This window comes from Canis aureus, chromosome 1, assembly GCF_053574225.1.
Source record: "Canis aureus isolate CA01 chromosome 1, VMU_Caureus_v.1.0, whole genome shotgun sequence".
NCBI classification, from domain to species: Eukaryota; Metazoa; Chordata; class Mammalia; order Carnivora; family Canidae; genus Canis; species Canis aureus.
The window spans coordinates 104,520,407-104,543,910 of NC_135611.1; the positions used below are offsets into that span (position 1 = coordinate 104,520,407).

At 41.8% G+C, this 23,504-nt stretch overlaps 1 protein-coding gene across 1 annotated transcript in view; it reads left to right on the forward strand.

Moving 5' to 3' along the window:
- Positions 1-23,504, forward strand: part of LOC144280419 (KRAB domain-containing protein 5-like) — a 101,459-nt gene that overhangs the window by 77,064 nt on the left and 891 nt on the right. Inside the window, exons 3-4 of the mRNA XM_077842458.1 lie at positions 1,695-1,785; positions 23,280-23,409. Coding sequence (XP_077698584.1) covers positions 1,756-1,785; positions 23,280-23,409 — 160 coding nt within the window. The 5' untranslated portion in view covers positions 1,695-1,755. The remainder of the gene's footprint in view (positions 1-1,694; positions 1,786-23,279; positions 23,410-23,504) is intronic.

The window sequence follows — 23,504 nt, forward strand, 5'->3', positions numbered from 1 at the left end:
CCTCTGAGCTAGCTGATAACAGCAGGTGAAGAGGCCTTGCTGAGTGAGGCCTTTGGAAGCTTACATGTGTGATTTCTTTACATAATATCACCTGAGAAAGAAACCTAGAAGGGAAAGGAGAGGAAGAAATGACTCTCAGGTAAATTTTGTCTTGACTGAGCTCAGGGATGGTGTCTTCATTTTTTACTGAAAGGCCATCTATTTAGAACTTGCAGATTATTACTTCTCTATCTCTGGTGGTTCTGCCTAGTAAACTTGTTTTAGACTACTATTTATTATTTTAAGAATAGTAAAAAAAAAAAAAAAGCCCTTTAGGATGTTCCTCTCTTACATCCCTGGGGCTGTGTCTCCATTTTCTCCAGCCAGGCTTTCTATGCAGCATGAAGAATTCCTACCTTGAAACCTGCAACTATTGAAAATATTTCCTTTGCTAGATCAACAAGGGGATGTGTTGATACCCATGATTCTCACCTGGGGATGGGTTGGGTTTCAGGACCCCAATGAAGGAGGGGAATACATGATATTTAGATTCTGTCTGGGTGTGGTCTGAGTTTATGGAAACTAGATGAACATGAACAAACAAACCAGATGGCTTATGTGCCCAGAATAAGTCAAAGTTCTGAAAAAGAGGGGCACCAGGGTGGCTCAGTGGTTGAGCATCTGCCTTTGGCTCGGCATGATCCCAGAGTCCCGAATTGGGCTCCCTGCATGGAGCCTGCTTCTGTCTCTATGTCTCTGCCTCTCTCTCTGTGTCTCTCATGAATAAATAAATAAAATCTTAAAAATAAAAAAGTTCTGAAAAAGCCTTGCTGTCTAGATTGCTTTAATGAAAGACTTAATGTTTGAAATACATTAAAGATTACAGGACATGGGAGCAATCTGTGGCTTGAAATTTCATAAAGCTGTATATTTTTATGATTGGTATCATCAGATGATTTGTTTTGTGAATTTTATCCCAACAATGAGGAGTCCTACATGCTTCAGGTCATTGATACCAATTTGTCTTGTTGCATCTGATGTTATCTTTGTTCATTTGGTTCAGGGTTTTTCTGCCAGATTCCTGTGGAAAATGAAAGCTCTCATCTTTCTTTACTGGAGATCCTGGCCTTTGCAAATAAATGTTCTAAATGGTCTTTGGTTTAATGAGTTTCCATTTTATTCTGTACACGGTCACAGATATTCTCTCCTTTATTAGTTTTTTTTATTTTCAGCAAAAGAAAAGTACCATGTAATTACTGTATATTCAATTGTCTTGAAATTCTATAGTGTAACTCAGCACCAATGACAAATGACATTATTTTAAGGAACTAATCATGCATTTGTTGGTGAAAGGAAGGAAGCAGTCATGATGCTTTATCTTGACTTTATCCTTGTCTTTCCCTAAGGTTATCTGTAACTTCACTTTACATTAGTGATAATTCTAGAAACTAAGTGGCATAGAATATTGTTGCCCACATCTTAAAATCAGATATCTGTTTCTTATTTCTGATTCAGTAGTACTTGGAAATAGAGTTTAGGAGCTGAATATTGAAAATGCTTCCTAAGTATTCTAATGAGGCCATCAGAAAACAGCATTTTGAGAAATAATTTTCTATATTCTTCTGTAATATGCTCTCTTCTTTACTGAGCATAGTATTGGATTTTAAACTGTAAATTCTCCAGCAAGAGTCATGTTTCTTTTTTCTTGTCCATAGATCTTGCTGTCTCTAGTTTGAATCTGGTCAACCTCGTTGGAAAAGTAAAGAGCCCTGGCACATGAAGAGAAAGGAGATCATAGTCGCACACCCAGGTAGGTGGGAATGAATGAAGCAGATGACACAGGTGAAGGCCAAAAGTCAAAGGAGAAAATTTGATTTTAAAATGTGGTTTTACGAAGTTCTACTTGAATGTAAAGATTCTGGAAGCCTAGGTTTAATTCTCTGTGGTCACAGATGGACATTTCCTGTCTCACTCTTCACATGCTCCTACATCCTCTAAGGACTAACCTTCTTTCTGTTCTAGAGTCTTCTTTGGCATTCACAGTAAAATCTAAAAGCCTCCCATGGCCAGTAAGAGTCTATGATCCTGTTAATGTTCCAATGCTTTTGGGGACATGAGAAAAATCTGTACACATAAGGAGTTTCAAAGTGGAGGCCCCAGTGTGATTTACTCCTTTCCCATTTTGGGGTGCACTTATCTTTTGGAGACACACACAAAACCTGGTACATCAAGATTGTGGGCTAGACTGACCTTCCCCTACCAAATCTTAGGCAAAGTAGCCTTCCCCATGGAGGCTTTCCCATTGAACAGACTCTGGGCTCCATCCTCAGAAATGTACCTGGGAGCCTTAGTGTTTACTTTGGCCTCACAGTGTAATAATTTACTTCGTTAAGATCTAATTGGTGCTAGGCCCCATCAAGGGATCTTTGTGGTTAGCATACTGGACATGATAGTTTTAAAACCTACACTGGAGATCCCAACACGAATCGGTAGCTGAGAACTAATTTTCAAACATCATTAAAACTTCATGTATAATCAGGGGATCCCTGGGTGGCTCAGTGGTTTAGTGCCTGTCTTCAGCCCAGGGTATGATCCTAAAGACTCGGATCGAGTCCCACATCGGGCTCCCTGCATGGAGCCTACTTCTCTCTCTGCCTGTGTCTTTGCCTCTCTCTCTCTCTCTCTCTCTCTCTCATAAATAAATAAAATCTAAAAAAAAAAAAACTTCATGTATATACAAACTATGTGAGGTTCCCATTAAGGACAGATTCTGGGGGCCCTGTGGTCTGATATCTTGGTTCCCTAGGTGTGGATAAAGCCCATTAATGTGTATTTATAACAGCCATTGAGGTCACCATCTTCAGACTTCATTTCCAGTAGCATTAAGGTAGAGAAAGCAGAAGAGCCCCCGAGTCCCTTATACAAAACTGTCCATTCTCAACATTAATGCCGTCAATCCCACTGATGAGTAGTAACAGCTTCTAGAAAGATGATCTCTGCTCATCCCCTGCAATATACAAAGGGACTAGATAAGGCAGTGGTATCTGAGCAAAGCTGCTTGGGATAAATAATATGCACTCATTCCTGAAAGAAAGGTTTATTGAGCATCTACTACATGTTCCAGGTATATGTGGATGCATTGGATATGTGTCCAGGACACTGTGGTGGGAATCTTACATACAATATGCATGTTAATCATTCTAAAGCCCTGGGAATTGGGTACTATAGGCTCATTTTCTCCTGGATGATTTGGGTGCTGGGTGTGCCTCCTTGGGAGTAAAGATTCCTTCTCTTATTTTTCATGATTACTAATCTTAAAAATAATGTTGGATGTGATGTCACAAATATAGAGAGAAGACTGGGAGTAAGTGTGGATTAGAGGCTCTGAGGATAATTTGATGGACCATCATTTGCATTTATGTATTTGTTAATTTTAATTAACTGTGGACTGTCCATGGACATCTCAAGAATGGAAAGCAGTATGGTATGTGTTACCTTGGAAGCACTGGTTTGACCAGAAATACAAAACTATCTTTTTTGCTCTGCTTTATCTGAGTCTGAACCTTGGGAAAGTGTAAATACCAGTTTAGGCCACCCAGCAGGTGGAGCTGCTAGGAACTCTGTTCTTTGAGTTGTTATAACAAGGGAGGCGCAGGGACTGGCAATGGAGCTTGGTGAGCAATTTTGTGGTCTAAGAGGTCTGGTTTTTTTTCTTTTTCTTTTTCTTTTTCTTTTTTTTAAGATTTATTTTATTTATTCATGATAGAGAGAGAGAGAGAGAGAGAGGGGCAGAGGCATAGGCAGAGACACAGGAAGAGGGAGAAGCAGGCTCCATGCAGGGAGCACAACGTGGGACTCGATCCCAGGACTCCAGGATCGTGCCCTGGGCCAAAGGCAGGCGCCAAACCGCTGAGCCACCCAAGGATCCCGTTTTTTCTCTTTAAATGTTTTATTTATTTATTCATGAAAGACCCGGAGAGAGACAGGCAAAAACCTAGGCAGACAGAGAATCAGGCTCCTCTCGGAGTCTGACGCAGGACTCAATCCCAGGACCCCGGATCATGCCCTGAGCTGAAGGCAGATGCTCAGTTGCTGAGCCACCCAGGCATCCCATCTTTAAAAATATATAAATAGGGGATCCCTGGGTGGCGCAGCGGTTTGGCGCTGCCTTTGGCCCAGGGCGCGATCCTGGGGACCCGGGATCGAATCCCACGTCGGGCTCCCGGTGCATGGAGCCTGCTTCTCCCTCTGCCTGTGTCTCTGCCTCTCTCTCTCTGTGACTATCATAAATAAATTTAAAAAAAAAATAAAAAATAAAAATATATAAATATATTTTACATATTATATATTATATATTAAGCCTGAAGCAAGGCTTAATCTCACAACCCTGAGATCATGACCTGAGAGAAATCAAGAGCTGGTGTCCTGACCAAATCCATCTTTAAAGAAAAATTGGATTTGATTCTTACCCTTATGAAGGGATTCATCTGCCTCCTGTGTATAAACCTGAAATTTCTTTTTTTAAGAATTTATTTATTTACTCATGAGGGACACAGGGAGAGAGGCAGAGACATAGGCAGAGGGAGAAGCTGGCTCCATGCAGGAAGCCCGATGAGGGACTGGATCCCGGGACTCTGGGATCACGATGCCCTGAGCCAAAAGCAGACACTCAACCACTGAGCCACCCAGGCGCCCCTAAACCTGAATTTTGTTCAGATCCACTGGACAGGGAAAACAGTTATAATTGATTGTTTTGACATCTTCTAGTGAATTTTCTAGCATCTTGCCAAAAGTTAGGGGTCTATGTATTTGGATTCTGCTCACAATGTTCCCATTGGGCTAGTTCCATCTAATGATTGGCCTGACCTTACTGCAAGCATGTGGACCAATTGATATACATCTGAAAAACCAGCTTTGGAACTTTGAATAAATATGTTAAATTCTTTAGCAAAACCATGGAGTTCTTCAGTCAGTTTAGGGAACTCTTTGACTATTGCTCAAAGTTCCGCCCTATTCCAGGGAAAATAAGATTTTTTGTGGAGTGCCTGGGTGGCTTAGTTGGTTAAGCATCTGCCTTCAGCTCAGGTCTTGATCCTGGAGTCCCAGAATCAAGCCCCACACCAGGCTCCCTGCTCATCAGAGAGGCTCCCTGCCTCTCCCTCTCCTACTCCCCCTGCTTGTTTTCTCTGTCAAATAAATAAAAAAATTTTAAAAGATTTTACTTATTTATTCATGAGAAACAGAGAGAGAGAGAGGTAGAGACACTGGCAGAGGGAGAAGCAGGCTCCATGCGGGGAGCCCGACGTGGGACTGGACCCTGGATCCCCAGGATCAGGCCCTGGGCCGAAGGTGGCACTAAACCACTGAGCCACCTGGGCTGCCCTAAATAAAATCTTTTAAAAAAGAAAGAAAAAAAGAGAAGAAAGAAACTTTGTATCCACTTAGATCTTCAGAAGTTTTAACATTAATGAAGCAGATTTTAGTACGTTCAGGAGAGGAGGTAGCAGAGGGGACCTCAGAGGAAAAGGAAAGTGCAACAAAGGATAGACTGAGAGCAGAGATGAGAAAGGGAGAGATAGAGGACAGATTACACTGGAGGTGGGCCCTGACTGCAGGGTGGCCTTCCTAGCAACTGTGACAAAGAAGGTCAGGTAGGGGAAGAAGAGGCCTCAGAAACCCTTTTTTTGTGTTTGTAATTGCTTGCCTTACTGACTTGAAAAATTATATGTTGGCATGAGGCAATATGATGTTCCTGGTAGGGCTTGGAACCTTCAAAATACCAATTAAATCAGGAATGCCATTCAGTTTTGTCAATTTTAGAATGATGATTTTAGCCAATTTTCCTTGGCTCATCTTTGATAAAAGTAACTTTGGAAAGATCAAAAAATCTAGTTATGGCCATTGAAGTTCTCGATGATTTCTAGTTAAGGCAGTCCATTCATTTATAAAGGCCCTTGTGGAGGGAAAGCATCTTTTATACATAAGGAAGGTGTCTCTTCCTTTGACTGGAATAGCATAGTATCCTGGAGCAAGATGAAGTCCATGTAAGATCAAGTCTATCTCTTCCTATTGAGTGTGCAACTGACTACCGGTGGTGAGACAAGAGAGCTCCTTGCTGACTCCATTTTAGTGAGGTATTCCATTACTCATTTTCACAGTTGGAAGGGAAAATTTGCTTTGTTCAGGAGGTTGGCAGATGGAGAACATGGTGGATTTATGTCCAAAGACACAAATCAAAGTCACATACCAAGCTGGATGTTTTTAAGGTGAAGGCACACAGGAGTAGTGAGCATTGACAGGCAGGGGAAGCAGTGCTACAGTGCTTAATCATTCTTGATATGATCTCAAGGAGGCTTGCTGGCATCAGAGAGGCCTTTTTCTAGTAGAGTCAAGCTTGATCTTCTAGAAACATCAGGTTCCTTGTTTTCCCCCACATGAGAGGTCTGTTGAAATCTCAAGAAGCTACAATTACTCAAGCCTTAAGCTAGAGAGCATAGGTCAGTGAGTTAGACCCATGTAGCCAAGAGTGCTTGGAGTAGTTATAGTCTAAGAAAGTCTGTATTTGGAAAATAACATGATACATCATTAATGCAGTATTTATGGAGCTTTTACTCTGTGTACACACGTGGTGCTTTACTGGGACCCCAGGAACATGTGAGTGAGTTAATCCTTATAATACTTTAAGGATCGGTATTAGGTGTCCCCTATTTCCCCTGAGAATGTAGATGCTGGGCCCTGCCTTTTTGTTTCTTTTTCTTCCTTAACATTATGTGTATAAAATAGGAGCTAGGTATAGATTGGAGGAATATACAAAACCAAACTGGAACATAAGAGGAAGTTCTCTTCAAATTCAAACCGTTTGTATGGAGACTTCACACAGATATGAAAGTTTCAAAGACTGACAAGGTATATATGTCTTTGAGGAGAAAAGCAGATAAAGAAAGGGAAGAAGAAGGTACAAGTCTGGGAACTCCCAAGGATGAGGTAAAAATCACAGGAAGAAGAAAAAGAGTAAATATTTAGTAAACTATTAATCTCTGGGCCACTCAAAAACAATAGAACATAGAGAACTTGGCTCAAACAGGTCTTATTAGGTTTCTTCTGTTTCTCATACCTAGTGTATATCATAATGTAGTTACATGTGATAATAGCTCTCATCCTGGGGCAGCTTCTCTCTCTAAATTCTCTTTAGTCAGTGAAGGGGGTGGAAAAGACTTTTCCTAAATCTACTGGATTTTATGTGCTTTTTAACTCAAAATAATCTTTCTGCCAATGTGACTCATCATGGGGCAGCTTGTGCTTGGCCCATAAAATTTGTAAAATATTTTGTTGAATTAAATAAGACACACATGGAAAATAACATACTGCATGAAATCACATGGAATCTTAAAAAAAAAAAAAAAGTGATATCATCAACATTAAGATTAGATTTGTTGCCAGGAACTGCCAGTGAAGGAAATGTTGAGACGTTTTTCAAATGGTAATGTGGAAGTTAGTAGTGGGAACCCTCACTAAAATGGAGTCAGGAGATTTCAGCAGGGGGAGCTCTCAAGCCCTATGACTCAGGGTAGTATGGCAGATCCAATGGGAAGGGAAGGTCTTGCCCGCCCTTACCTTGGAAATATACTATACAATTCCAGCCTGAGGAAGAGATGCTTTTCTTATCCCTCCCAGGCAATAGCTCAACCACTGAAAAATTGCCATCCTTCAAACTACCATTTTACTCCAAAAGAACTTTTAGTATATAACAGAGTTCTCAACTTCCCCCTTCTCTCTTCAAAACAGCATGCCTCTTTGTTTCCTAGGCTCACCTATGGTTTTGCCATAGCCTGTATGTCCCTAATTTGATACTCTGTTATTCCTGAGTAAACCCATTTTTTGGTGGAAAAAATAACTAGCAGTTTTTATTTACTTATTTTTTTTTAAGAATTTATTTATTTATTCATGAGAGACACAGAGAGAGAGAGGCAGAGACACAGGCAGAGGGAGAAACAGGCCCCAGGCAGGGAGCCTGACATGGGACTCCATCCAGGGTCTTCAGAATCACACCCTGGACTGAAGGCGGCACTAAACTGCTGAGCCACCGGGGCTGCCCTATTTACTTATTTTTTATTTATTCTTTTATTTATTTACTTATTTTTAGAGACTGAGAGAGAGAGCAAGAGTGAGTACAAGTGGGGTGTGGAGACGCAGCGGGGGTGGGGGGATAGAGAGAATCTCATGCAGGCTTCATACTTACTGAGGAGCCATTGGAGGACTCGATCTCATGATCCTGAGATCATAATGTGAGCTGAAATTGAGTTAGACGACCACTGTCTGAGACACTCAGGCACTCCAAACAGTTTTTATTTTTTTATTTTTATTTTTTTTAGCAGTTTTTATTTTTTAGGTTAAATATAACAATACTTGGGGCACCTGGGTGGCTCATTTGGTCATGCAGTTGGCTCTTGATTTCGGCCTAGGTCAAGATCTCAGGGTCCTGGGATTGAGCCCCATGTTGGGGTCCACGTGCAGTGGAGAGTCTGCTTGGATATTCTTTCTCTTCCTCTCCTCCTTTCCTTGTTTGCTCTCTTTCTCTCTGTCTTGAAATAAGTAAATAAGTAAGTAAGTAAGTAAATAAATAAATAAATCTTTAAAAAAATCCATAAATGTCACTATGGTCACTTAAGATGAATGAATACTGGGGTTCTGTTGCATAGCACACTGACTATAGTGATGTATTTAACACTTGAAAGGTAAGAATGTGTCTAGAAAATTGTCACCACAAGAAAAAGTCTTAAATACATGGAGTGCTGGAAATGCTCATGAGTTTGATTGTGGTAAACATTTTGTAGGTAGATAAGGTTAAGGATCCACAGAAAAAGGGAGAAAAGACAAGGATTTCTTTACACAAGAGAAGCCACGATAGGCCTCCAGGTATTTTGTGATCTATGCCAGCACTACTTACCCATACACCTCTTTGATGAATGTCCTGGAATATGTCAAAACTGCAGAAAGACATCAGTAGTTAATGATTTTAAAGCAGCAAAGAATGTAAATACAAACAGCCACCATCAATCCAGGAGATAAGTCTAGCCATATCAGAGACAATAAATCCATGGTACAACTCCCATTGCTGTTTCCAAAGTAAAGATTTTTGTCCCTTTAAGATTTTATTTACTTATTCATGAGAGACAGAGAGAGGCAGAGACACAGAAGCAGCCTCCCCACCGGGAGCCAGATGCAGGACTTCATCCCAGAACCCGGGGATCATGCCTTGAGCCCAAGGCAGAACTCAACCGCTGAGCCACCCAGGCGTCCCCAAAGTAAAGATTTTCTTAACAGAGATTCTCTAGTGGATGTTGTGGGAATTAAACCCCTTTGAATGCCCAAATAACAGAATAAAGGAACCAGAGAACTGATGATGCCCACCCTTGCTGGTCCTTTGACTTAAATCACCTGGGACCTGGATATTGTGAATTTAGGATGGCTTTTGATGGATTTCATTCTGCAATGTCCTTTCCCCTGCCCCTTGATGAATATATGCATGTGCTCTTGATTTAAAACTCACCCAATTTTGTTGATTGGGGAGCTACTTTTTTGGAAATGTCCTCCATATTCTCTTTACTTCCTGCAAGTAAAACCTGTCCTTTTCCTATTTTTGTCTTGGCCGTGTTTTTTTTTTTTTTTTTTTGGCTCAACACCCACCATGAGGTGAGACCAGTGTGAGGATATAATTCTCCATGTTTGTGGATATTTATTGTTATAACTTCCAGCAACAAAAACAAGTGGATGTTCAAAAAATGGAAAACAAGGTCCTGAATGTGTACACAAAAGAAGTACTGACTTTAATGAGAAAGACAGATATTTAGGCACTCAAACGTATATTTCTCTGCTCCCATGAAACCTTTGGGTTTCAGCAAAGTGAGCACCAACTATTGCAACTGAGAATAGGCAGCCAAAGAAAATTTTGATCTCCTTCCACCTGTTCAGTGAGGGGAGGTCCCAGAGTGGGGCCAGCCTGGACAATCTTCAGAAGAGGGTGAATCTGGGTGGGTCTGTGAAGGGTGAGGGTTCTTGGCTTCTGCTCTCCCTGCTTCTGGTGGATTGCCAGTTCTGTCTTCCCGAGTTTGTGTAGAGGACAATGGCAGGCTGCCCTAATATGTGCCCCTTGGCATATTGGTTTTTTGATATAAAACCTATTTAGGAAACAGCCAATGCAAAAAGACACTCCGACCCTGAGAAATTAGAAAACCAGTCTCCCATGTTATAGATACCCTTTCTGTACGAAGAGATAAAGAGGTATTCTTATCTGCATGGATAGGGAATTAGGAGCTGAAACATTGCATGAATAGACTGGTTACTTTTCACTACTTTATTACCACTATCTAACTTCCACTCCGAATTCTCTACTAATTGAAGGCCCAAACGGGAGTTTTTCTGACACTCAAATTCTCACAGATATATTATTTCTTTTTTCTAAAAATCATAAATATTATCAACATTAGTAATTTTTATGGGTCTCACTTTCATTATTGAGCCTTTGGATGTATGTAACCAGACTTTGGAATTTTTTTCACCTGTAATCTGTCTCTGTCAATTTGATACTTAGACTAGGTAAAATAATTCTGAATGGTAAAGGAATACTGTTCCTCCTCAATAATTTATCTCTAGCGACAACTGGGTGGCTCAGTGGTGGAGCGTCTGCCTTCAGCTCAGGGCGAGATCCCAGGATCCTGGGATCAGGTCCCACATCAGGCTTCCTGCGAGGAGCCTGCTTCTCCCTCTGCCTATGTCTCTGCCTCTCTCTCTCTCTCTCTCTGTGTCTCTCATGAATAAATAAATAATTCTTTTAAAAAGATAATAATAATTTTTCTCAGGACTACTCGGGGTCTCAGCAGTTAAGCGTCTGCCTTCTGCTCAAGGCATGATCTTGGAGTCCCAGGATCCGTCCCACATCAGGCTCCTGCATGGAGCCTTCTTCTCCCTCTGCCTATGTCTTTGACTCTCTCTCTCTCTGTGTGTCTCTCATGAATAACTAAATAAAATCTTTAAAATAATAACAATAATTTTTCTCTAAAATCTTAACGTATGTACAGGATTGAAAATGTATACATTCCTACCTCAAAGACGCATTCTATTTGCATACATAATGAAGTTCTTGTGCTTCCAGGTTAAGCATATTCTCACATTGAGGGATTTTCATGACATCTTTTTACAGTGCCAATGGCGATGGCCATTGTGTCAGATGCTGTGACACAGTGCAGGTAAAAATGGCCATTTTTAAAGATATTCTTGAGTATCCACTTTTGCTGTACACATGGTGTTGCTTACAGAGCCATCTGAGAGAGCTCTGGTCAATCCCTGAGCTCTGGAGAAGGGTCTGTGCAGTACCCCGAATGAATGAAAATGAAATAACTTTAAGTCAAAACCCCTAGAGGGGCACCTTGGTGGCTCAGTGGTTGAGTGACAGCCTTTGGCTTAGGTCGAGATCCCCTGGTCCTGGGATCCAGTCTCACATTGAGCTCTCCGCAGGGAGCCTGCTTCTCCCTCTGCCTGTGTCTCTGCCTCTCTCTCTGTGTCTGTAATGAATAAATAAATAAAATCTTAAAAAAAAAAAAAGTCCCTATGTCCTCTCATATTTCTTCTTATTCCTTAGTAATGAAACAGGATTTGATGCCTACTGGTGGGGCAACCATTTTGGGGCCATGAGAGATGAAAGATGAGCACAAGGCTGTTAATGGATAATAGAAGTACAAAAAAGGGGAAATGGAGCTACTCCATATATGATGTCTCAGTCATTTTATCAGACATGGGCTTCCTACATATACATTGTGTATATAACAGAAAATATACATCTTCTTTTTAGAAGTATTTGTCATTCTTGGTATAGCTGAACACAGACTCACAGGTACAAAATGAAATGGATTCTTTTTTTTCTTTTTTAAAGATTTTATTTATTTATTCATGAGAATCAGAGAAAGAGGCAGAGACAAGGCAGAGAGAGAAGCAGTCTCCATGCAAGTAGCCTGACACGGGACTCGATCCGGGGTCTCCAGGATCACGCCCTGGGCCAAAGGTGGCGCTAAACCGCCGAGCCACCCAGGCTGACCCGAAATAGATTATTATATTTCAATTGTAATAATGTTAAATGTGAATAACCTGTTATCCAACTTCTTTGCACTGGATTTCACAAGTAATAGAAATCCGAGTTCCACTCCAGACAGGATGGGTAAAGGAGCAGCAAGGGCTGTGAAGGACCACGGAGATTATGGCCAAAAACTGGGTAGATTGAGGCAGAGATGCTCACTACCTCTGACTGCTAACCTGTGTCCCCACTCACTGGCAACAAGCACAGAGCCCAGAGGACGTGACTACCCTAATCATGGGCAAGATGGAATGAGGGAGTGATCAGCATTCCTGGAAGATCATCCATCTGTAGTGGATCAAACCGATGTTGGAGTTATACACCTGGGATACTAGTGGTTTGTGGAATCATAGCACATGCCTTGCTGATCCTGCCTATTAGAGTGTCCCCAAGGCTTCATCTCCAACATCTATCTAATCTGTGATATATCTTAAAGCATTGTCTATGATGCTTCCATCATCCACTACCCCTCACCATCCACTGCCAATAATTTAGACCTGAAGAAGATCAGTAATCTCTGTATCCAACAGAATCTTATTGCTTATCAGTAACACCAGGGAATTCAGTTAAATCGTGAAGAAAAGTAGGAATTCCTTGGTCCCAGGAACTCACCATATTTGCCAAGACCACATCTCCATTACTTTTATTCATCACATGACACCATTAGCATCCGACTTGGACTTTGGAGTGACTACATGTTCCCTCCATATCCCTCCCTCCATTTCAGAAAGTGTTCTCCAGGTATATGTTTTGCTTTAAGATTTTCTGTATTTCTTTGACAGAGAGTGAGCACTAGCAGTGGGAGCAGGAGAGGGAGAAGCTAAGCAGGGAGCCTAAGTTGGGGCTTTGTCCCAGGACCCTGGGCTCATGACCTGAACCACAGACAGATGCTTAACTGACTGAGCAATCCAGGTCCCCCTCCACGTATGCGTTTAGTAGGTCTTATCTTGAGGCACCTCGGTGGCTACTTCCTTTGGCTCATATCATGATCCCAGGATCTTGGGATCCATCCCCCTGTCAGGCTGCCTGCTTCTCACTTTCCCTCTGCTGTTCCCTCTGCTTGTGCTTGCTCACGTGTACTCTATCTCCCTCACTCCCTCAAATAAATAAATAAAATATTTTTAAAAAGATAGTCTTGGGTGCCTGGGTGGCTTGGTTGGGTGTCTGCCTTTGTCTCAGGATCTTGGGATCCAGCTCTGCACTATGCTCCCTGCTCAGTGAGGAGCCTGCTTCTCCCTGTCCCTCTGCTATTCCCCGTGCTTGGACTCTCTCTCTCAAATAAATAAGATTATTTAAAAAAATATTTTATTTATGTTTCCCCCTTGGGAATGTAGGTCATCATGTTTCACCTATGTTCACACCCTTCTGGGTTTTAAATGTCTGAATTTATACTGTGGCCCATTGTCCCTGTATCCCTCTAATCTCAATTAAGAGGTCAGTGAGGACTGTACAAAATGTGCAAAAAAATGTCTCAGATGCATTTGTAACTAGGAATGAAACTGAGATCAAGAAGAACTGGAGATGCTTAAAAAGTTAAGACAAGTAGAATTTGTCTTTCTGTATTCTGAGAGTCAGGTGTGTAACCCAGTAATAGGTATCCTCTCTCCACCTGCAGAATTCATGCAGTTCTTCTTCCTGTAATTTTTGTTTCTCATGCCTTTCCTCATGTTGGAATACTTTTCTCCACTTATGGGGTATCTGTTATACACCGAGTACTGCCACATGTAGATATTGAGTTCATTTCCACATCAAAGGAAGCTGTCCATCATGACAGGGGGCTCAATCTTCTATTTGGATCTATGGGCAGAGAGTGTCTTTGAGTTCCTGGGTCAGTCCAGATGGAGCCACTGAGACAAAAACATATTTAGGTAATCTCTGTGGGGATCTTCTCTACAGGGTATACAAGAGGATGCATAGGTTGCCAGGGGAGATGGTTGTTCACAAGGGCAGTGGTTGAGGTGTCACGTCAGAAATTATATTAACTTGTGACTCTGCAGGGTGTTGTTTAGGGAATGCACTAGTGAGAAGGTATTGTGTCAGTTCATGTCCCCTGCAAACCAACTGACTACACAAAATGGATAGCAGGCAGCACACCATCAGGAAGGAGTTTACCTAACCTGCCAACGGTCCCCCGATATAATATGTTATATATCCATGTGGATGTCTCAGCAGTTAAAAGGAGAAGAAAATGATACAATAGATAAACTGTTGGAAATATAATCACACATTATTTGATACACTTAATGGTGTATTAAATGTATTTAATACACTTTTAATTTATTTTTTTTTAATTTTTATTTATTTATTCATCATAGTCACAGACTGAGAGAGAGAGAGAGGCAGAGACACAGGCAGAGGGAGAAGCAGGCTCCATGCAGGGAGCCCGACGTGGGATTCGATCCCGGGTCTCCAGGATCGTGCCCTGGGCCAAAGGCAGGCACCAAACCACTGCGCCACCCAGGGATCCCTTAATACACTTTTAAATATATTCTCAGAGACCACCGAGAAAAGGGATTATTGGTGATATTACATCACCATTATCAAATGCATGGTAAATACCACCTGTTGTCCACATTCTTAAGGTAAGGTAGGTTAATGTTGGTGGCGGGATAATACATTATTCCTGTACACATCAGTATTAACACATTAAAAACCAATATGTTCTATCATTAAAACATATTATGGGGCAGCCCTGGTGGCGCAGCGGTTTGGCGCCACCTGCAGCCTGGGGTGTGATCCTGGAGACCCAGGATCGAGTCCTACATCGGGTTCCCTGCATGGAGCCTGCTTCTCCCTCTGCCTGTGTCTCTGCCTCTCTCTCTCTCTGTGTCTATGAATAAATAAATAAAATCTTTAAAAAAAACATATTATGATCACGCATAGATAAAATTATGCATTTTCAATCCCTGTATGTTCCTTCTTGAAAATACAGATTACAAGCACTGAAGAAGCGTTCTTTTTTTAAAATTTTATTTATTTATTCATGAGACACAGAGAGAGAGAGGCAGAGACGTAGGCAGAGGGATAAGCGGGCTCCATGCAGGGACTTAATCCCAGGTCTCCAAGATCACGCCCTGGGCCAACGGCAAATGCTTAACTGCAGAGCCACCCAGGCCCTCAAGAAGCATTCTTGTTCTGATATATTGACCCCTTAGGAGTCATAATTTCTTTTTTTTTTTTTTTTTTTAACCATTTTCAACAGTTTGTTTTTTTTTTTTATTTTTAATTTTTGTTTTTAATTTTTATTTATTTATGATAGTCACACACACACAGAGAGAGAGAGAGAGAGAGAGGCAGAGACATAGGCAGAGGGAGAAGCAGGCTCCATGCACCAGGAGTCCGACGTGGGATTTGATCCCGGGTCTCCAGGATCGCGCCCTGGGCCAAAGGCAGGCGCCAAACCGCTGCGCCACCCAGGGATCCCAGGAGTCATGATTTCAATACATAGGCTGAAGCAATAATTAAGAAATGTCAATATGTGGTCGTCGTATGCTTTTTATATATATATATATATATATATATATATAGAAATGTGTATGTGTGTGTATGTGTTTAAGGTTTTATTTATTTATTCATGAGAGACAGAGAGAGAGAGAGGCAGAGACACAGGCAGATGGAGAAGCAGGCTCAACGTAGGGAGCCTGACATGGGACTGGGTCTGGGGTCTCCAGGATCACGCCCTGGGTCAAAGGTGGCACTAAACCGCTGAGCCACCCAGGCTGCCTGGTCATATGCTTTTTTATGAGAGTGTTAGCTCTCCTCTGCTGATATCTGTGAATGTTTCTTCATTTCAACCACATCAGATAATATTCTTTACTTCTATATATTGCTATTATATAGATGCATCAGTATTTTAATGGATTGTCACGAGTTTGTCTTTGATTTTGACCCTTTAAGATTTTAATTCCAGGGGCACCTGGGTGGCTCAGTGGTTGAGCATCTACTTTTGGCTCAGGTCTTGATCTGCGGGTCCAAGGATTGAGTCCCACATGGGCTCCACATGGGGAGCCTGCTTCTCCCTCTGCCTATGTCTCTGCTTCTCTCTCTGTTTCTCATGAATAAATGAAATCTTTTTTTTCAAAAAGATTTTAATTCTAGTTAGTTAAGATAAAGGATTATATTAGTTTCAGGTGTATAATACAGTGGTTAAAAAATTAATACATTACCTGGTGGTCATCACAAGACTTGCAGTCCTTTATTCACAAGACCTATTTAACCCTTCACCTCACCCACCTTCACTCTGGTGACTATTGGTTTGTTCTCTCATTAAGAATCTGTTTCTTGATTTCTCTCTTTCTCTCTACATTGTCACTTAGGAATTGATTAAATTCCTCATGGAGAGTGGAGTATGGTCATGCTAGGTAGTCTTCTCATTGCTCTTCTGAATTTTCATTATAATAATATTCTAATGTGTTCTCCTTTTTCTTTGTTCTCTCCTGTTGTTGAGATATATGCAAGCAGCTCCTGACTCCTTTACCCAGCCAAGCAATCATACTGACTCTCAAAATAAATTCACCCCCACCTCTGGACTTTACAACAGTGGCCTTGTGAAATAGTTATAGGTAGGGATAGAGAGGGCCCAATTTCATTGCATGGGTAGGGACACCTCTACAACAATATCACCTTGAAGAAGTTGCACAATGGAAGCCCTTCACCTTTCAACAACCCTAAACATTTAAGAACCAATAATTGGTCAGAGGTAAAATGATGAGGGATGAAACAGAAAAATGTTCACCTTTAGCCCAGAGAGCTGACCTATAGGCTGCAGAGTTTTGATACTGATCAAATACATACATACTGGTTGGCACATTCTTAAAGGGTCTCATGACTGCCTGTACATCTCACCCATAATATTGAACTGAGTGAAAAGGACCAGAGAAATTTTGCAAAAGTAGTTTTTCAAGTAGAAATTTGAAGAAACATTTATGATCTAATACATGTCCCCTCCTTGAACTCTAAGCATATTAGGACCAGCTTCATACAGCCAAAGTGCAACTCTTTCTACCTGAGCATCCTATCCCCCTGCCATTTGAATAAACTTAGTTGCACCTTAAACATCTCAAGAATCCTTTCCTGCTGGATGTGCTCAACAATCCCACAATAGTTTTTTTTAAGTTTTTTTTATTTATTTATGATAGTCACAGAGAGAGAGAGGCAGAGACATAGGCAGAGGGAGAAGCAGGCTCCATGCACCGGGGAGCCCGATGTGGGATTCGATCCCGGGTCTCCAGGATCGGGCCCTGGGCCAAAGGCAGGCGCCAAACCGCTGCGCCACCCAGGGATTCCCCCACAATAGTTTTGATACTGAAAACTCCATTTTTGGCTTCCAGTGGCTCGAAAAGCCAATACTCAAGACATAAGTTTTGATTGGAAAGGAAGAAGAGCTTTACTCAGGAAGCCGGCCACTGGCAAAGAAGGTGGAGTCTTGTCCAGAAACCAACTCCAAGGATTCAGCCTGGCCCGAAGATTTTTAAAGGAATTTGAGGCCAGTCATCAGTAAAAGAGGAGCCCGATAATCTGTAACACTTCTTGATTGCCTGTAGACTCAGTGGTGCCAGCTACAGATGTTATGGACCTGCTTGGAGATTGTGTATGGGTGTCTCAGGGAGAGGTGATGCAAAAGGCTTCTGTCCCTATTCTTTCTAGGAAACAATGCATGTTCAATAGATATAGAAAGAGGTGTGGTTTATCAATTACACAGCCTAGAGGTTCATCCAGAATTTAAAAACTACTAAATTGGTTAGAGGGGCAGTTCTATGTAACTTCTATGTGAACAAGATCCTCTATAATTATTCTGTTGCAGCAAATGGAAGGATTTCCTTGTTTTGTGAGGTTGGTTATATACCAAGAATTAATTAGATGGGAGAAGTCTATCAGTAATAAAGCTAGTATCAGAGATTAATTTTTTTAAAGCTTTTATTTCTTTTTTTTTTTAAGATTTTATTTATTTATTCATGAGAGACAGAGAGAGAGAGGCAGAGCCACAGGCAGAGAGAGAAGCAGCCCTATGTGGGACTGGATCCCAGGTCTCCAGGATCACGCCTTGGGTCAAAGGCAGGTGGTCAACTACTGAGCCACCCAGGCGTCCCATTTATTTAGTTATATGACTGAGAGTGAGAGAGAATGTGCATGTGAACAAGCCTGGGGAGAGGTTCCATCCCAGGACCGTGGAATCATGACCTGACCTGAAGGCAGATGCATAACTGTGCCACCCCGGAGCCTCAGAGATTAACTTTTTATATGATAAAGAGTTACCTGTCTGGTGTGGCACCTATTTCTTGACAAACATTTGCTCTTTCCTTTTTCCTGTGAATATGCTTCCCCATTTTTGAAATTCTTTTTTTTTTTTTTTAAATTTATTTATGATAGTCACAGAGAGAGAGGGAGGTAGAGACATAGGCAGAGGGAGAAGCAGGCTCCATGCACCGGGAGCCCGATGTGGGATTCGATCCTGGGTCTCCAGGATCGCGCCCTGGGCCAAAGGCAGGCGCCAAACCGCTGCGCCACACAGGGATCCCCCATTTTTGAAATTCTAAATCCTTACGCTCTTCTTCTTAAGAGACAGTGGCATGCATATATGTATTAATTGCCTTTTTTTTTTTTTTAAGATTTTAGTTATTTATGCATGAGAGACACAGAGAGAGAGAGGCAGAGACACAGGCAGAGGGAGAAGCAGGCTCCATGCACGGAGCCCGATGTGGGGCTCAGTCTCGGGTCTCCAGGATCACACCCCGGGCTGCAGGCGGCACTAAACCGCCACCGCATCGGGGCTGCCCATTAATTGCCTGTCTTAAGCCTCATATGTTTGGGTTTCCCATAATTAGGAAATCTTTTGTCTTGTGAATCTGTCTGACATCTGTGTAATTATCAGACTGGCCAAAGAATTGAGAACAGATGAGGAAAATGTTTTCCTCTCCTGCACATTCATTCTGTTGTCACAAAGTGACATCTGTGCTTTAGGGCAAAAATATGACCTGAAGACAGTGTTGGAGATGAAGAACAGTAGCTTTATATAGCTTTGCCAGATGGAGGAGGATGCAGGAAAATAAGACCCCAGAAGTAGAAGCTCACTCTGTGACTGGGGCTGAGGGGTCTCGCAGGCATGTATAGGATCTGGCCTGTTGCAACAGGAATGGTGTCTGTGCTGCCAGCCTTGCTCACCAGGTTTTCAGAGTGGTACTGGATTCCTGAAAACAGAAAACAAAGGCTAAGAAGAGGGGAGAGGAAGTTTGGCGAAGAGAGGGAAAAGGATACTTGGTTTAAGCTATGAAGCCTTGCTGTTGTTTTAATGCAGCCATTTGATTTTTGTTTGACTTTATACTCTTAAGAGGTTTTAGTTTGAGTCACCAGGATAGCTGAAGTAAGCCATGTCACATTTTACATTGAGAAACCACTCAATAATATTTTCTAGAATTCCTAAAATAAAAAGAATAAAACCAAATTTTAGTGTAAATATGAGGAATTAGAATTCTCATATGTTGCTGATGAGAGAGTAAGAAGTAAAATCACTTTGGAAAACCATTTTTGCAGTTACTATGAAAATAAACATTTCTGGGGATCACTGGGTGGCGCAGTGGTTTAGCGCCTGCCTTTGGCCCAGGGCCTGATCCTGGAGACCCGGGATCGAATCCCACGTCGGGCTCCCGGTGCATGGAGCCTGCTTCTCCCTCTGCCTGTGTCTCTGCCTCTCTCTCTCACTTTGTGCCTATCATAAATAAATAAAAAAAAAAAAAAAGAAAAAGAAAATAAACATTTCTGGGCACCCCGGGTGGCTCAGTGGTTTAGCACCGCCTTCAGCCCAGGGCATGATCCTGGAGTCCCAGGATAGAGTCCCATGTCAGGCTCCCTTCATGGAGCCTGCTTCTCCCTCTGCCTGTGTCTCTGCCTCTCTCTCTATCTCTCTCTCTCTCATTAATAAATAAATAAAATCTTTAAAAAAAACCACAACATTTCCTTACTGACGGGAGCAGGGGTGTGGGGAACATTTTGTCACCAAAAAATATATCTCTTTAAAGATTATTTTAGACCAGGTTTGGGTTTTCTTATGTTTTTGTGTGGGAGGTGGTGTTTTGGTTCATTTGTTTTGAGGGGGAGAGAGAGAAGGAAAGCAGGAGCTTGTGGGCAGGAGCCAGGAAGGGGGAAGAGGAGCAGAGGTGGAGCAACAGAATCTTAAGCAGGCTCCCTCCTCAGTGGACCCTGACCTCATGACACTGAGATCAGGACCTGAGCTGAAATCAAGAGTCACATGCTCAGCCTACTGAGCCGCCCAGGCGCCCCTCTGCTGTTATTTTAAAGAAACAGCAGACAAAGGAAAAGCTCTGAAACCCAGTTTGTTTACTTTTGTGAGAGACATTTTCATTTATATGGGAACGCTCCATTTGTAAGAGTATGTCCCTCTGTGTAGCAGAAAGAGGCAGAATGTGTAAAGTGCCGGAAATTCTGATCAGTGGAGAAGGCATGGATTTAAATCTGGATAACAATCATAGCCTTAGTTACTCTCCTTTGCCAGATCACTTCTCTCACTTGCTTTCCAGTCGGATAATTATGTGGAGTTTCAAGAGCGATCCTTGCTGGTATCCTCCCTCTATGTTTCTGTCAATTGGTGTGGGTGGAACGGACAGTGTTGTTTTAAATAACGGCTCTGGGTGATTCTAAGTGAGGTCAGGTTTAAGCATGAGGGCTTCCAAGTTATTTTATGAGAGTTGAGAGTAAGCTTTGGCCAAGGAGAGGTAACCGGTCTCCCCTACTGTGATTTCTGGAGGGTCAAGTCCGGGCAGCACACCCTTCGTAGGCGGTAGCTGAATTTGTTGTAGTCTGTTGGAGGGGAAGCCCCCTGAAAGGAGAGAATGAAAAGTCAGTGATTGGTCTCCTCGTAGGAACTCAGTTTCTGAAAGGCCTCTGAGGCAAAGGATTAGGAAGTTTTGGGGCCTTTTCTGCATTTCAAAGTCCTGCTTTCTGGCGAGCAGTTTAGAGGTGCAGAGGCTCTGTTGGTGGCTTTAAAGGCATTTTCTCCTGATGCAGCTGTGATTTCTCCATGAATCTCTTCTGAGAAAGAAATCTAGAGGACAAAGTGAAAGAAGAAGAAATGGCCAGTTCTCAGGTAAGCCTTGCATCTGAGGTCAGAGGCTTTCATGTTTTCCTCCTGGAATTCCATTAATTTAGAAATTGCAAATGTTGGTTCCTCTAGTTTTGATTTTTCTGCCTTATGTTTTCACCTGATGTTTAAAACCTTTTCAAAAATGACTTTAGAACCTTCTTCCCTATATCCCAGAGCTTCTCTGCCTTCTCTCCAACATGGCTTCCAACAGCGCATCACAGTTGTCCCTTTGAATTAAAGTCCTGCAAGTATTGAAAATATTCCCTTTGTGACAGATTCACAGGGCAAGTCTTTGAGTCCAACATTCCTAATGCTGATGGAGTCTGGTTGGAATATCAGTCAAGAAAAGCAGTTCTTATTTAAGTCCCATCTTGATGCTTTTTGACCTTTGTGTAGACCAAGAGGGAGAAAATGTATAAATAAACATAATGGGTATGAGGCTCAGAGTATCTGGGAAAATTCTTCGGTGGGGGGAACCAAGGGTGGGCGGAGTGAGAGTCTTGCTTTTTAGATTCTGGAAATGATCCTCTATTTAAAATATATTATATGTGATTGAAGTTTGTATAAATGCAGTATATTCTCATAAATCAATTTATATTCTGATCTAATGTTTGGTGGCCATAAGAACATACCAGTAATATAGGTCCTTTGGTGTGCCTTAAGCACTGATATAAATTTGTTTCCTTAGAGCTTATGTTACCTTCTTTGACTTGGTTTGGTGCTGACAGATTTCTCCCTTATAATGTTTCTACTTTCCCCTTTAATATTCATAAGGATCTTAGTTGGATTTACTTCCTGAGTGATATGCAGAAATCCTCCTAAGTAAAATGGAGACCGTTTTCTTCTGATACCGTCTTGCTAGTAGTTTCCTTAAGGAGTAGAAAGGTAAAAGAAATGTAGAGAAACTGAAATTCAACTTGCAGTCTCTTGATAAGAACAAGCGGTTAGAAATTCACAACTTCCTTAATGTTAATGCTTTGCTAGAGGCAAAAAGCTAGCACCTTGACAATAGCCAGACCTTTAGGATCCTGAAAGTCATCTTTAATGTGTGAAAATCCCTATAGAAACTTCCTTTATTTCTGCTCCCCCCAATTTAAATGTATATAATCAATGGCTTCTCTCAAGGACAGTATAGGTCTTTCTGTCCATAAAAAGTTTTTGCAACAAAAATGTCTCAAGAATTCTTGCTTGACCCTTAGCTCCTCCCATCAGTTTCCACTGGACAATGAATGCTCTCTCATGTAGTAGAGAATGATTTCTAGGACTGGAGGTTCTAAGGCAGACCTTCATCTTACAGATTTTTACTTTCCTGCACACTTAGGTCACAGAGTTACCCTTCTATTTACTTTGTATTTTCAGGAAAAAAAAAAAAAAAAACAAAGACAAAGAACAAGAATCGCTTAATTAATATGTTTGAGTTTATTAAAGTCCTGGAATAGAGTCCTAGATAGGAACTATACCAGGTGGGGTTGTGACACAAAGGAAACTTGATTTGCAGCCAATAAGGAGATCATAGGGGATAACTTCCCAAGCAGAGATTCAAAGCCAGGAGGAATGGTTTCCTTTGATTTAGGGTTAGGATGGAAATTCAGCAAGAGGGGCTTTATCATCTTATGTGGAGCTGGGCATAGGGTCGCACAGGTACCTGCAAACAACACTTATATAATCTTTGTATGTTATGTAAATGAGGTTTGTGCTTCTCCTTTGGTGGAGATTTTCATAGTATAATGAGGTAAAAGTGCTGTGGGTTACTCTTTGGTCCTTCTACATAGGTATTAGTCAAAGGTTAAGCTCAAACTGGGCTGGCCCAAGCTCATTCTTTGGGCCATCATTACCTTTAGATGAATAGTTTCCATTCTTTGACAGGAGTCTAGACCTTGGGGTCTTTGCTCTGGAGTAAAAGCTAAGGTGAAAGGAAGAGATTAAGTAAAATGTGGGACAAAGATCAGAGTATATAAGCAGGTGATCAGGGAATGTCAGGATTTGGGGTTTAGCTGGTGACATTAACTCCATCTTTCCTCTCCAGGACCATTTTGAACTCTGCCTGTGGCCACTTGATAACTGTGGTATTTATTGCAGGGACTGCTGACATTCAGGGATGTGGCCATAGAATTCTCTCAGGAGGAGTGGGAATGCCTGAACCACACTCAGCGGGAACTGTACAGGGATGTGATGTTAGAGAACTACGGACACCTCCTCTTCTTGGGTGAGGATGACTCTTTCCAGGTTTCCCAGACCACACTCTGAATTTTTTACCTTCCTTTAAAGACTGACTCTTAGAAGATTGCTCTTTGGGATCCC